Genomic DNA, 14,907 nt, shown 5'->3' with positions numbered 1-14,907 from the left:
GTCACATACAGCTCTGTTCACTCATCATGTCTGACAGTGAACGCGATTTTCCTCTGCGGCCAAAGTGTACCATATGTTAAGTACCGTTGGCTGAGGGTGATGGAAACTCTGAGGGGCTATGTAATTTGTCTTTTTTAATGTCACGCCCGATTTCTGTCACTGCACCTGTGCAGGAGCCACCCTGGGCTTGATTTGCTAAGGAACTTACGGCCCTTGTGGGCCAGCTAGCGACGCCCCCTGCATTGCCCCAGATGGGGTTTTCACAGCACTCAATGGTGTCGTCTCCCATACAGGGGTTCCCCAGACAGTTGGCGGTACCCCAGAGTCTCCCAATCTCGCCCCCTCAAGTCGCTTAAGAGCCGACGTGGGTTAGTTCCCTGTCCACTACGGTGCAACACCTGTCGGATGTTTTACAGGGGGAGTCATCATTGCTGCCACTTAAGCGACCTTTGCCGTCTCAGCTTGCACAGTATGATCACGATGATGTGTCGACTGATGACGGTGAAATGTTAGACCTTTCTGACCAGGAGACTTTCCATACAAGAGAGGCAGAGTAAGTCTAAGGTATACGTAGCGGGCCTTATACGTGCAGTCCGTATGGCCCTAGTTATTAATGAGGACGATCCCCCCCATGACTAAATCGAAATATGCCTTCTTTAAGGATATTAAGGGTGATACCACTGTGTTTCCCCTATCTGGTCAGCTAGTGTACCATTTAGAGGAGGCGTGGAAAAATCCGGGTAAGCGGTACCAGCCTCAAAGACGTTTGGCCGTCGCATACCCTTTTGCGGATAATTATTTCTCAAAGTGGGAAACTCCTCCACAAGTGGACTCTCATGTCACATGCCTAGTGAAAAGTGCTACATTGCCCATGCCCTCCATGTCCTCCTTAAAGGATGCATGGTGGAAATATGCCTGAAGTCCATTTATTCCCTTGCTGGGGGAATGTCCAGACCGGCTATGGCCGTGTGTTGGGTGGCTAGAGCCATGGAGCGCTGGGCTGATAGCTTGGAGGCGTCTCTGGACACTGACTCGTCACCTGACCAGATGGAGTTAGTGGGTAATCTAAGAGACTCGGCTACATACATTAATGAGGCAGCCTTGGATATAGGTCTTCTTGCTTCCAGGATCTCCTCGGCAGCAGTGGCTGCACGCCGTTCCTTATGGTTGCGTTCTTGTAAGGCGGATGCAGATTCCAAAAGGGGTTTGGAATGCTTGCCTTTTAATGGACAAGTCCTATTTAGGCCTGATCTTTACAAAATTGTGGCTACTCTGGTGGCGGGCAAGTCTGCGTGTCTGCCATCAGCTACGGTCCCATCAGGGTCGGGTTCATCGTCCTTTCGGCCTTATAGAACCCAGGGTAAGTCCAAGGTACAGTCCTTTCCGAGACAGGCAGGAGCCAAGAGAACTGCAAAGCCGAAGAAACAGGCTTGGAGTACCAGACGTCCGGCTCCCAAGTCAGATGACAAGCCTTCAGCCTGACGGGGCGGGCCTCTCTTTGGGGGACCCTAAAGTGGGAGGCCGACTTCTTCAATTTGCCCAGTGTTGCCGTCTGATCACATCAGACACTTGGGTAAGAGAAGTAGTTTCTCAGGGGTACGCCCTCTCCTTCCGGCGGAGGCCTCCCAGCCGGTTTTTCACCACAGGTCTTCATTCCAATAAGGACAAGGCCCTGGAGTTCCAGAAAGTATTGCATTCTATGCTCCAGGCTGGGGTCATAGTGCCGGGTTCCTTTGTCTCAGAGGGGATTGGGGTATTACTCCAATCTTTTTCTGGTACAGAAACCCAATGGGTCCTACCGGCCAATACTCAACCTCAAATCCCTCAACAAATTTTTGAGGTTTCCCCGGTTTAGGATGGAGACCTTGCGTACCATCATCTTAGCGCTGGAGCCTGGGGATTTCATGGTGTCGCTGGATATTCAGGATGCTTACCTGCATATCCCTATTGTCTCAGCGCACCAGCGTTTCCTCAGGTTTGCAGTGGTCAATGACCATTTCCAGTTTCAGGCTCTGCCTTTTGGTCTGGCCACAGCGCCTTGTGTGTTTACCAAAATGATGGCAGTTATGGCAGCTCACCTGCGGATGCAGGGGGTTCGCTTGTTACCCTATCTGGACAACCACCTGTTGTTGGCGGAGTCTCCAGAGAAACTTCAGTGCCATCTGCAATTGACAGTCTCTGTGTTACAGAATCACGGCTGGTTGATAAATTGGAAGAATTCCTCCCTGGTGCCATCAAAGAGGATGCTCCATTTAGGAGCTCTGTTGGACTCCCAACATCAGAGGATCTTTGTGGTGGAGGAATAGATCTCTGCATTACAGGCAAAGGTTCGCATTTGCCTGCGGAGTCACCGGGTGTCTATTCACTTGGCGATGAGGTTACTGGGTTCCATGGTGTCGATGTTCGACATGGTGGAGTTCGCCCAGTTCCACTCCAGATCTCTGCAGAGGTTGATCCTCTCCAGATGGAATGGGTTGCCCCAGCGGATAAAGACAGACACTGGTGCTTTCCCCGGAGGTACGTCTGTCTCTGGCCTGGTGGCTCGAGACGGCTCACCTGAACAGGGGGTGCCCCTTTTGGATTGCGGACTGGGTCCTTCTGATGACGGACGCCAGTCTCCGAGGCTGGGGAGCAGTGACGGTTCCTCACTTCTTCCAGGGAAGGTGGACGTCAACAGACGCTGCTTTTCCAATAAACATATTGGAACTTTGGGCAGTGTTCAAGGCTCTCCAGCAAGCAAGACAGGTCCTGCACGGAAGACTTCTGCAGGTACAGTCAGACAACTGCACCACGGTGGCTTACATAAACTGCCAGGGAGGGACCCGCAGTCAGGCGGCTCTGATAGAGGTGTCCCGCATTCTAGCTTGGGCGGAAGGCAATCTCTCTACAATATCAGAAGTGTTCATACCAGGAGTCCTCAACTGGGAAGCAGACTTTCTCAGCCGTCAAGACGTGCATCCAGGAGAGCGGTCTCTTCACCAGGAGCTGTTTCAGGTACTGGTGAACAGGTGGGGCCTTCTAGAAATAAATCTCATGGCCTCCCGACACAACAACAACCTGTCAGTGTTCGGGTCAAGAACAAGAGACACAAGGGCTTGTCTAGTGGATGCCCTGTCGGTCAGGTGGACCTTCCAGCATGCGACCCTCTTTCCTCCGTTCTCCCACCTTCGTCGAGTGATACGCAAATTCAAGCAAGAAGGCAGCACGCTCCTGCTGATAGCTCCAGCGTGGCCCAGATGGCACTGGTACTCGGACCTTCAGAGTCTCTCAGTAGACACTTCAATGCTGCTGCCTCAACGTCCGGACCTGTTATCTCAGGGTCTTTGACATCATTCGGACCTGGGTCGGCTGTCTTTGATGGAGTAGTTATTGAGACTGCCCTCTTGAGGTTCAGGGGTTTTTCCATTTCTGTAGTTAACACCATGCTAAGAGCTCAGAAACCCTCATCTGCAAGAATTTACCATCGTGTATGGCATACTTTCTTTCAGTGGTGTCGCCCTAGAGGCTATGCTCCTCGGGTGTTCCGGCTATCCAGAGTATTGGCTTTCCTACAGGCAGGCTTAGATCACGGTCTTCACCTTGCTTCTCTGAAGGTGCAGGTAGCTGCCCTGTCAGTATGGTTTCATCGTAGGATTGCAATGCTTTCTGATGTCCGCACCTTTTATGCAAGGTGTGCTAGGCATTCAGCCTCCCTTTGGTTCCACCTGTGACTCAGTGGATTTGGAATGGCTTACCATTAAGACTGTATTCCTTCTGGCCATTGCCTCGGCCAGAAGGGTCTCTGAATTGGGGGCTCTCATGTCGACCTCCATTTCTCATTTTTCATAGAAGCAGGGCTGTGCTTCACACTCATCCTGGTTTTCTCCCGAATGTGGTATCTAGTTTCCATATCAACGAGGAAATTATTGTGCCGGCCTTTAAATACCTTTTGGTTGGTGAGGCCACCTTAGATGTGGTGCGGGCTTTAAAACTTTGTTGACCGCACTTCTTCTTTTAGGAAGTAGGACTCTTTGTGTTTGTCCTTTATGGCTTTCGGAAGAAGGGTTGGCCTGCCACTAAGCAAACGTTGGCAGGATGGATTCATCTGGCTATTTCTGAAACTTATATTCATGAAGGCCTTCCTGTTCCATCTTCTGTTAGGGCTCATTCCACTAGGTCTGTGGGTCCTTCGTGGGCAGCTCGACGTAGCACCTCAGCGGTTCTGCTTTGCAAAGCAGCCACGTGGTCATCTGTCCATACTTTCGTAAGGTATTATGCATTTGATACCTACGTCTCTCAGGATGCTTCCTTCAGGCGGCTGATTTCCTTTCAGCACAGGAGCTGTGGATACCCTATGGACCCTGCAGTAGAAAATAAGAGATATGGTAAGAACTTACCCTTGTTATCTCTAGTTCTACGAAGTCCATAGGGTTCCACAGGACTCCCGCCCTGTTGCACCTGTGCTGCAGATGGGCTTTGTTCTGGTCACCGGTTTTTCCATCTCCTTCTGGTGAGAATGTGATTTCTAATGTGTTCCAGACTTTCTTCTATCTCTTTTCTCCTCCTATGGCTTGTAACGTAACTGAGTGCCTGAGGCTCGGGGGCGGGATATAGGAGAGGGACCCCAGTGCATCCTGGGAGGATGAAAAACTTAACTCTGTGGTGCTCGATGCCTGACGTCATCACCTATACCCCAAGATATCCTGTGGAACCCTATGGACTTTGTTGAAATAGAGATAACAAGGGTAAGTACTTACCATATCTCTTATTTTTGTAACGGTTACATTTTAATAATATATAACACATAGCCAACTGAAATTACATAATAATAATAATATAAACACATTACAAAGATTATTTAAAACTGTGTCCTGAAGGGAATGGGTATGTAATCCCGGAAGCCAGGATGCCAACTGTCAATATAACTACATGATGCTCAGGATCCCGACAAGGGTCGGGTAAGTATAACTACCCTCCCCCCTACTCCCCCTAAGCCTCTGTACATCCTAACACTAACCCTCCCCTCATCCTATCCTAATGCTAACGCTCCCCGTTAGTGCCTAAACCTAACCCTCCCCCCTTGGTGCCTAAACCTAACCCCCCCCCCCACTGGTGTCTATCCCTAACCCACCCCCGGGGGTATCTAACCCTAACCCCCCCATGACGCCTAAACCTAACCCCCTGCATCTTCTAGCTGGGTAGTTGCATTCCTGCGCCGGGATATCTTCAGCCGGGATGCGGCACGTCTGCATTATTACTACTACCCGTCTTGAAGCTGTCATACATTTTATCTTGGTTCTAGGGCAAAAACAAGTTCATGGATCCCTACTCTAACTACAATTTACAGAACAACAGCAGAAATAATATTATAATGCCTCAGTTTATTTACAGATATTTTTATACACAGTATTAGTTGTTTTCCACTTGTATATTGTTGTTTTTAGTATATTCTGACCTCAAAGGAAACAGTTGATTTTTTTATTTTTTTGTATGTAGCATTTTTCGGGTGTTACATATTTTCATTAATTTTGAAATGGGACTATTGTATTTGACCACACATTTAAAAATATTTTCATTCTTTACGGATGTGGTTTTTTTTTGTATGCTTGTGGCATAAACACTGTAAGGCGCGCCTTCCTTTCTGATCCGTATCACTCTACAAACATGCTTCATCCTTATTTCCCCCCACAGTAACTTATTTGTCATCTATACAATAAAGAAAAAGGTGAATTATTACAAATGGATGACAAAATCATTGCAGTCTGGGTGTAAAATATTAAAATTGATGTTAGCTGTTTCTTTAAAAAGTATTGCTGCACTATTTTAAAAAACATTTAGCAATTGAAATGCTATTACTTATAGTATCACAATATATGTACACATTGCCATTGATTCTGTGACTGCTCGCATGCTGTCTGTATTGGTGAGAAGCTCAGGACAAATGGCTGAGTCTTGGCATAACTGCTTACAGTGGGTCACGGGATCAGTAGGAAATGGAATAGTAAAGCAAAGGGTCAGCACTTTACCCAAAGCACAGCTAGATGGTGAGTATGTGGTGATGGGATGGTGTGGAGATTAAAAAAATGCTTACAAATTGTACAAAATAATGAGAAAATAAAATTGGTGTATTCATCAGCGTGTCTCTGTGACAATGATCTATATGTGTCTCTGTACTGTTTGCTTTGTAGTGTCCTGATCTCTGTTTGTTTGTGTCATTGTTATGTTAATGCTATATAGGGGACTAACAAGACTGTGCAATATCAATTATGTATTGCTGCTGGTGAAGGGGTAAAGGTATATATGCACATGTTCATAGTTTTTTTTTCCTTTACTTGGCTGGGTCCCCATTGCCGACAACAGCTAACACCATTCTAATCATAGCTTTTTGCCAGTTAAACCCATCCGGGGATGGGTTGAAATGGTGGAAAGAGAATTAAAGATGTGTCCTTTATTACTGTTGCTTCAGTTACGCCAAACAGTCCGTCTCGGCGCACCAGGACCCATGTGATGTGGTATCTTTTTCGTATAAAATGTGCGTCTTTTTTGCATAATTAAAACAAACTGAAGGGACAAAATTGCATTGCTAGCGTACACTGATCACTGGGGATTGCAGCATTCGTACACCTGTGTGTGTGTCTGAGTCTGTGTAAAAAGGGCTCAGATGTGAGCAGCTCCGGCTTTTCCTCATCCCAATCATCTGCGGCTTTGTAGATGTTTAAAACCAATTTGTGTGCAATTAAAGTAACTGCCCAGCATCTCTAGGACTCTGTGATCAGCTTTTCGCTGAGCCTGTGATGTGCCTAAGATGCAAAATCTAAATAAAAATACAGTTTCCTTCTCCTTTCGGAGTGTCTTAGTTGCGCCAGGCATCTTGGTGTATGACCATCCAGTAAGTGAGGACACATTCGTACCAGCTAAGAAATCTGTGAATTATCCACAGTTTAATGCTTGGTAAAGTAGGAGAAGCGGAGATTATCCCTTTCTCTAGCTAAAATGCTAGAAGGGTTAATCACTGATTTATAAATAGAACATCGCGAAGTGGGCGAGTGTCCATTGCAATGGCATAGAAACGCCGACAATGGCACCGCAATTCACCCTCCTTGCGGTCCAATCTCACCCCAGACTAGCACACAAAAATCTGAGTCCGGCAGCACCGTAGGCATACAGTCACACTTCCTTGAGTTGTAAGGGTAGTCCTGGATAATTGGATTAAGCCCATAGAGTCTTTTAATAGGTATCCGATCATTAGGTCTACAGTAAAAAGGTAGACAATGGAAGTTAGACAGGCAATAGATCTATAGGTCAACTAGTAAGAAGGTCTACAGGTACAGAAGGTCGACCTGGTCGTTAGACACACAAATGGTCATGTTTTGTTTTGTTTTGTGTTTTTTGTTAGGGTTAGGCACTTACCGAAGGGTTATGGTTAGGCACCAAGGAGAGGGTTAGGGTGAAGATCAGGGCTAGAAAAATATATATATATATGTCGACCATTTGTGTGTCGACCTAATAACCCTGTCGACCTTCTGTACCTGTCAATGGGTTAAAAGGTGCAGACATTCTAGAATTGTACAGCAAACAAGTATTTCATTTACATTCAAAAGAAAACCTAATCATGCAATAAATGTGAGAACTTGGTAGTTTATGGGCCTGTTTCCTACATCTGGAAATCAACAGTACATTGTAGGACGGGTTGGGTATGAAATCCCTGCTGTTGGGATGCCGCTGGTCAGACTACCAACATCGGCATCCCGACAGCCAGAATCCTGACACCCATTGGAATGCATGGTAAGTATTTACCCTACCCTAACCCTCACTCCCCGGTGCCTAACCCTATCCTCCCCCTCCCTAGTGCCTAAGCCTAACCTCCCCATACCCTAAACCTAACACCCCCTCCCCGGTGCCTAAACCTAACCACCCCCCTAGTGCCTAACCCCGCTACCTAACCCTAACCTCGATGGTCGGGATACTGGTCCCTGGATCTCGACCTGCTGGGATTTCGGCACCGGTACTTAGACCGTCGGCATCCCGCACACCGGGATGCAGACTACATCCCTGTAGGACATACATCAAACCTATTGCAAAGGAAAAGGCTGTAACATGAATGTCTCTCAATAACTGATACGATGCAGATTGCAGTGATTGTGGTAATTACAGTTAGATTGCATTAAGTTGCTGACCTTGCTATAACATATTTACAGCATACAGGAATCTGAGATACAGTTGCTGCAAGATGCTAAACGTTTCACGTATCAACTTGAGCAACAGCAGCACGAGCTGGAAAAAGCAGATCAGTTCCCTGAGGGCTCTAATACAGAAGTCTCCAGGATGAGGCAGCAATTACTGAAATATACCAATGACCTTAATGCAGCTGAGGAAAGAGAATACCGTCTTCAGTACAAACTTGACTGGTAAGTGACCATGATCTCATGAAATGAACCGTCACATGTCTCTGATGGAACATGCACGATTTGTAGTATTAATATATTTCAAGTCATTTATTTCACTGAATACTTAGAGGATTAGAAATGTCCCAAACGCCTAATTACTTTATCCAATTAACATGCCATGCGTCCTACCAAATCCAGTGTAGAACAAGGATAGAGGCTGAATCCATTTACAAAGATGCTGATAGATACTGAACTGGAATTGACCCTAAAATTAATATTTAAACTAACTAGGAAGGGGCAAAATGATAGAAAGTCCTCTATGGCAGTAAGTCAGTGGGGAATATTTATCAATGCTGTGTACATAAGGAGCTCTGTTATAAAAGTTTCTCAACGTTACATATTTTGTTATTGCTGTCTCAGGATAACTGTAACAAATCATAATTCTAAAAAAAAAATTCTATTCTCACAATAAAGCATTTTTTTTTTTTTTATTCAATTTTCTTGGTGGAACTGATGGCCAAACCTGGACTTTTAGTTCCACTGGACATGCGAACGTCTACAAAGGAACTGCAAGAGAGTAAGTTCTCCCTTACTGCTCCTGGCTAGTATAGTGGGTGCAGCTGAGTATTTTCATAAATACCAGCAATAAGCGTTTTTTTATTTGATGTCAGATATATTTTTTTATCATCACTTGTGCTTTATATAATAAACAATCTTTAATCTTGACTGGTGTGTTACTAAATAGTTAGGGTAATCAGAATTTATATTTGGTTGTCTAAATGCTTAGCATTCAACCAAGCATGAATGTTACTATTATTCCTATTTAGCTAAATAATAAATATTGTGTTCTGTGCATTCTGAGTGGTCAATCCAATTAGGTGCGAACTGGGTCCTGCGAACCATTCTCACAGCTAACTCGCACTGTGAATTTCATTTGCTGTCCAATTCCAAATGCATGTTTATTTTTCTGAGAGAAATTTGAATAGGTAGGGAATATAGTACCAATGAATAATCATGCACTTGGAGGGGTTTAAATAGCATAATTTGGGCAATAAAGTCATGGCAGTTTTCAGGTGAATTTCTCTAAAAAGCTCAATAATGGGTTAAATAATGTGGGACAGGTACGTGGAGGTGTAAATATTGTGGGACAGGTATGTAGAGGTGTAAATGCTGTAGGACAAGTACATGGAGGTGTAAATTATGTTGGACAAGTATGTGGAGGTGTAAATTCTGTAGGATAGGTACGTGGAGGTGTAAATGCCGCAGGACAGGTATGTAGAGGTGTAAATGATATGGGACAGGTATGTGGAGTTGTAAATGATGTGGGGACAGGTATGTAGCGGTGTACCGATATGTGGAGGTGTAAAAGATATGGGACGGGTATGTGGATATGTAAATGATGTGGGGACAGGTATGTAGAGGTGTACCGGTATGTGGAGGTGTAAAAGATATGGGACGGGTATGTGGATATGTAAATTATGTGGGTGTGTAAATGATGTGGGACAGGTATGTGGATGTGCAAATGATGTGGGACAGTTATGTGGTGGTGTAAATGATGTGGGACAGGTATGTGGAGGTGTAGATGATGTGGGACAGGTATGTGGAGGTGTAAATGATGTGGGACAGGTATGTGGAGGTGTAAATTCTGTAGGATAGGCACGTGGAGGTGTAAATGTTGCAGGACAGGTATGTAGAGGTGTAAATGATATGGGACAGGTATGTGGAGTTGTAAATGATGTGGGGACAGGTATGTGGAGGTGTAAAAGATATGGGACGGGTATGTGGATATGTAAATTATGTGGAGGTGTAAATGATGTGGGACAGGTATGTGGAGGTGTAAATGATGTGGAACAGGTATGTGGAAATGATGTGGGACAGGTATGTGGACGTGCAAATTATGTGGGACAGTTATGTGGAGGTGTAAATGATGTGGGACAGTTATGTGGAGGTGTAAATGATGTGGGACAGGTATGTGGTGTAAATGATGTGGGACAGGTATGTGGAGGTGTAAATGATGTGGGACAGGTATGTGGAGGTGTAAATGATGTGAGTATGTGGAGGTGTAAATGATGTGAGACAGGTATGTGGAGGTGTAAATGATGTGACAGGTATGTGGAGGTGTAAATGATGTGGGGACAGGTATGTAGAGGTGTACGGGTATGTGGAGGTGTAAATGATGTGGGACAAGTATGCGGAGGTGTAAGGGATGTGTGACAGGTATGTGGAGGTGTAAATGATGATGGACAGGTATGTGGAGGTGTAAATGATGTGGGACAGGTATGTGGAGGTGTAAATGATGTGGGACAGGTATGTGGAGGTGTAAATGATGTGAGACAGGTATGTGGAGGTGCAAATTATGTGGGACAGGTATGTAGAGGTGTACGGGTATGCGGAGGTGTAAATGATGTTGGACAGGTATGTGGAGGTGTAAATGATGTGAGACAGGTATGTGGAGGTGTACGGGTATGTGGAGGTGTAAATGATGTGGGACAGGTATGTGGAGGTGTAAATGATGTGGGAACAGGTATGTAGAGGTGTACGGGTATGTGGAGGTGTAAATGATGTGGGACAGGTATGTGGAGGTGTAATTGATGCAGGACAGGTATGTAGAGGTGTAAATGATGTGGGACAGGTATGTGGAGGTGTAAATGATGTGAGTATGTGGAGGTGTAAATGATGTGAGACAGGTATGTGGAGGTGTAAATGATGTGACAGGTATGTGGAGGTGTAAATGATGTGGGGACAGGTATGTAGAGGTGTACGGGTATGTGGAGGTGTAAATGATGTGGGACAAGTATGCGGAGGTGTAAGGGATGTGTGACAGGTATGTGGAGGTGTAAATGATGATGGACAGGTATGTGGAGGTGTAAATGATGTGGGACAGGTATGTGGAGGTGTAAATGATGTGAGACAGGTATGTGGAGGTGCAAATTATGTGGGACAGGTATGTAGAGGTGTACGGGTATGCGGAGGTGTAAATGATGTTGGACAGGTATGTGGAGGTGTAAATGATGTGAGACAGGTATGTGGAGGTGTACGGGTATGTGGAGGTGTAAATGATGTGGGACAGGTATGTGGAGGTGTAAATGATGTGGGAACAGGTATGTAGAGGTGTACGGGTATGTGGAGGTGTAAATGATGTGGGACAGGTATGTGGAGGTGTAATTGATGCAGGACAGGTATGTAGAGGTGTAAATGATGTGGGACAGGTATGTGGAGGTGTAAATGATGTGAGACAGGTATGTGGAGGTGTAAATGATGTGACAGGTATGTGGAGGTGTAAATGATGTGGGGACAGGTATGTAGAGGTGTACGGGTATGTGGAGGTGTAAATGATGTGGGACAAGTATGCGGAGGTGTAAGGGATGTGTGACAGGTATGTGGAGGTGTAAATGATGATGGACAGGTATGTGGAGGTGTAAATGATGTGGGACAGGTATGTGGAGGTGTAAATGATGTGAGACAGGTATGTGGAGGTGCAAATTATGTGGGACAGGTATGTAGAGGTGTACGGGTATGCGGAGGTGTAAATGATGTTGGACAGGTATGTGGAGGTGTAAATGATGTGAGACAGGTATGTGGAGGTGTACGGGTATGTGGAGGTGTAAATGATGTGGGACAGGTATGTGGAGGTGTAAATGATGTGGGAACAGGTATGTGGAGGTGTAAATGATGTGGGACAGGTATGTGGAGGTGTAATTGATGCAGGACAGGTATGTAGAGGTGTAAATGATGTGGGACAGGTATGTGGAGGTGTAAATGATGTGGGACAGGTATGTGGAGGTGTAAGGGATGTGTGACAGGTAGGTGGAGGTTTTTAATTGATGGGAGAGGGGTTTTTGAACTTGCAGATGAGAGGTGTTTATTTAAACTTATTAGAAACTTACTATACAGACATTTTTCTGTACCCCAAAATACTGGAAATACTTTAATTTGATGAACACTTTCCTGCTTCCAATTTTCCACCATGACTAAAAAGTGCAAAATTCACACATTTGACACCTTTTAAAAATCTCCAGTACTTACCTTTTGGTCACTAATAGCTTTTTTATATTGTCCTGTTGTCACTTGTTTGGGTTCAGGGTGGTTTCCCCACTTTTTCATGCACTTCTCCCAGATCGGATTTTGTAGAAACTTTGTGCAACCTCGCCAGGACTACTGCTAATTGGTATTTCTAATAAGATCTTGGGTTCGTGCATTAGTGTAATGTACAGTATGTGAATTTAATGAAACCAACTCAATTTTGTAAACTCGCACCTACTGTAATTGGATTGACCCATATACGTAAACCTGAATAATTTAGCCATTTCTAAATACTGTCATATCTATGTCTGACACACTTGTAAAGTATAGCAGCCTGACTGGCATGCTTTTTATCTATAGCCGTCCCTGATAAAGCACATAGCACTTACCCACACTCAGTTCGGGTTGGGTATGAAATCCCAGCACTTGGGATGCCTGCTGTAAAAAGACCGACAGTGGCATCCCGATGCTGAGAATCCCGACAGGGGAGAGGTAAGTACCCTAACCTTCCCTCCTTAACTCCCTAACCCTACCTCTCCTGTTGTGCACCCTAATCTTCCCCATTAGTACCTAAACCTCCCCCCTTAGTGCCTAAACACAATTCCCCTCTGGTGTAGCCTAACCCTATCCTCCCCCCTCCCGTAGCCTAACCCTAAACCACCCCGGGGTTCCTAAACCTAACCCCCACCCCCCTCCCTGCGGCTAAGCCCTAAGGGCTCCCACTGTACTTATTATCGGCATGCTAGCTGTCGGGATCCCGGCGTCAGCATCTCCCCTCTTGTCGGGGTTCTGGCACTGGTGTCTTGTCCCCGGTTCAGGATTCCAGCGCTGGGATTTCGTCACCCTGCATGCCGATGGTCGGCATTTCAATTGCATCCACTCGTCTTGTACATCAGTCAAAAGGGGAAAACCACAGAGGATGTCAAACATTCAGCCGCATTCCGGTGTGGTTATACTGTATATAAACAATATACGTTTTATACATGTACTGTATATGTATTACAGCCTACTCCTTATCATTTGTACACAACAGCTTTCTCTCAGGTATTAGCAGATTTTGAAACAATATAATTGTTTAAATAGTTTTCTACAATCGGTATACAAGAATATTGTACAAAAAAATAAAAACCATTAGAACTATGACCGTGTAAGAAGCGTCAATGTCTTGTTTAGGTGAGCTTGTTTCCAAATAAAGGGAACTGCTCTACTAGTCTAACTGGCTACATGTTGCATTTATTAGTCACTTTTGTGTAATACACTGCTGCGTGCACCATTCCTGGGATATCGAACTCTGCATGAATTTATTAGCATGGAAATTTCTCTGCCAGCAATTCAATGTCAGTTCAACACTTTAAGGCATTGACTAAAGGTGGGTAAACATTAGACGATGTGTACCCAGCGATGCGATGGGCGGCCACATGGGCGACATATCGTTACACATTAGATGACCCGGTCCCCGACTGCTCAATATGTCAGCACCAGCCGCATCCAGCTGTATGGGGTCGTCAGTCGCATTATCTGATTGAGCTGCATGTAGGGCCGACCTGACGTGGTAGCGTGCATGGCCTGACAGAGCGTACACATTCGGCGATTTTGACAATATATCTGACCGATCTGAGGGATAGGCGAAATATTGTCTGTGTTCCCAGCTTAAGTTTACTGGATGTTATTTGTTTAAAAGACTTACCTGCTCATACTGGTTATTAGCTGTCATGATCATTCTAATTTATCAGAAGTAAAACAATCACACACCGTTGTTTTTTTCGCAATAGAACACGCTGTGATACAATGCTGTATTGTGTTGGAAGATCCCTGCTACTTGAGGTAGTTTTGCTTGGTATATATGCTGCTGCTGCTTTTTGTCATTTCTTACTTTTCAATTATATGTCATTGAGTGAAGTTGCAAATAGTTCAAGTTCATGACCTCCAAACCTCTAATGTCATCCAATCAGCTCGCTGTCAAAAGTGTTGAATAACTTCAAACTGGTCTATACTTAAATATAGAAACCTAGAATTTGACGGCAGATAAGAACCACTTGGCCCATCTAGTCTGCCCAACCAGGTGGTGTTGCAGCAGAGTTACCGCAAATATTAAGTAATAAGCAGTTCCAAGTGCCGGTAGTAGGAGCATGGGAGAAGTGGTTCCAGCTGCCGGTGTAGAACCCTGGGTAGAACAAATTGTTCCAGGTGTCGTCGTAGGGGCCTGGTTGTGGCAACAGGCACTTACTGACAACCTCTACGAATATCGTGACTGCCTGGCGTAAAGAGGCCATTCGGTCACAGCACTGACCAGCGACATTCAGTTGCTAGGCACACAGCTACATAAGTGCTACATACAGAGACTGCACACAGCTGAGATGATATTTAGTTTACAGAATTAAAGAGATCCCACAGAATCATGCTTGTTGGTGATAATAACACCAGCTAAGTTCTGCTGATTGGTTGGAGGGGAATTCCTGTGGAATACTGATCCTGGGGAGATAACTTCCTCATCATTAATACAGTGAATTACACTAAG

At 45.1% G+C, this 14,907-nt stretch overlaps 1 protein-coding gene across 4 annotated transcripts in view; it reads left to right on the top strand.

Annotated features, from left to right (window-relative positions):
- The window catches only part of CCDC146 (coiled-coil domain containing 146), a 180,058-nt gene that overhangs the window by 70,629 nt on the left and 94,522 nt on the right, over positions 1-14,907 (top strand). For all 4 annotated transcript variants that reach the window (XM_088468824.1, XM_088468826.1, XM_088468823.1 and 1 more), the window contains one exon: positions 8,178-8,387. In XM_088468824.1, the coding sequence (XP_088324950.1) occupies positions 8,178-8,387 (210 nt within the window). The remainder of the gene's footprint in view (positions 1-8,177; positions 8,388-14,907) is intronic.

The sequence above is a fragment of the Taudactylus pleione genome, unplaced genomic scaffold (genome assembly GCF_031769625.1).
Source record: "Taudactylus pleione unplaced genomic scaffold, aTauple2 ptg000086l, whole genome shotgun sequence".
NCBI classification, from domain to species: domain Eukaryota; kingdom Metazoa; phylum Chordata; class Amphibia; order Anura; family Myobatrachidae; genus Taudactylus; species Taudactylus pleione.
This window is presented reverse-complemented; position numbering and strand designations above follow the sequence as displayed.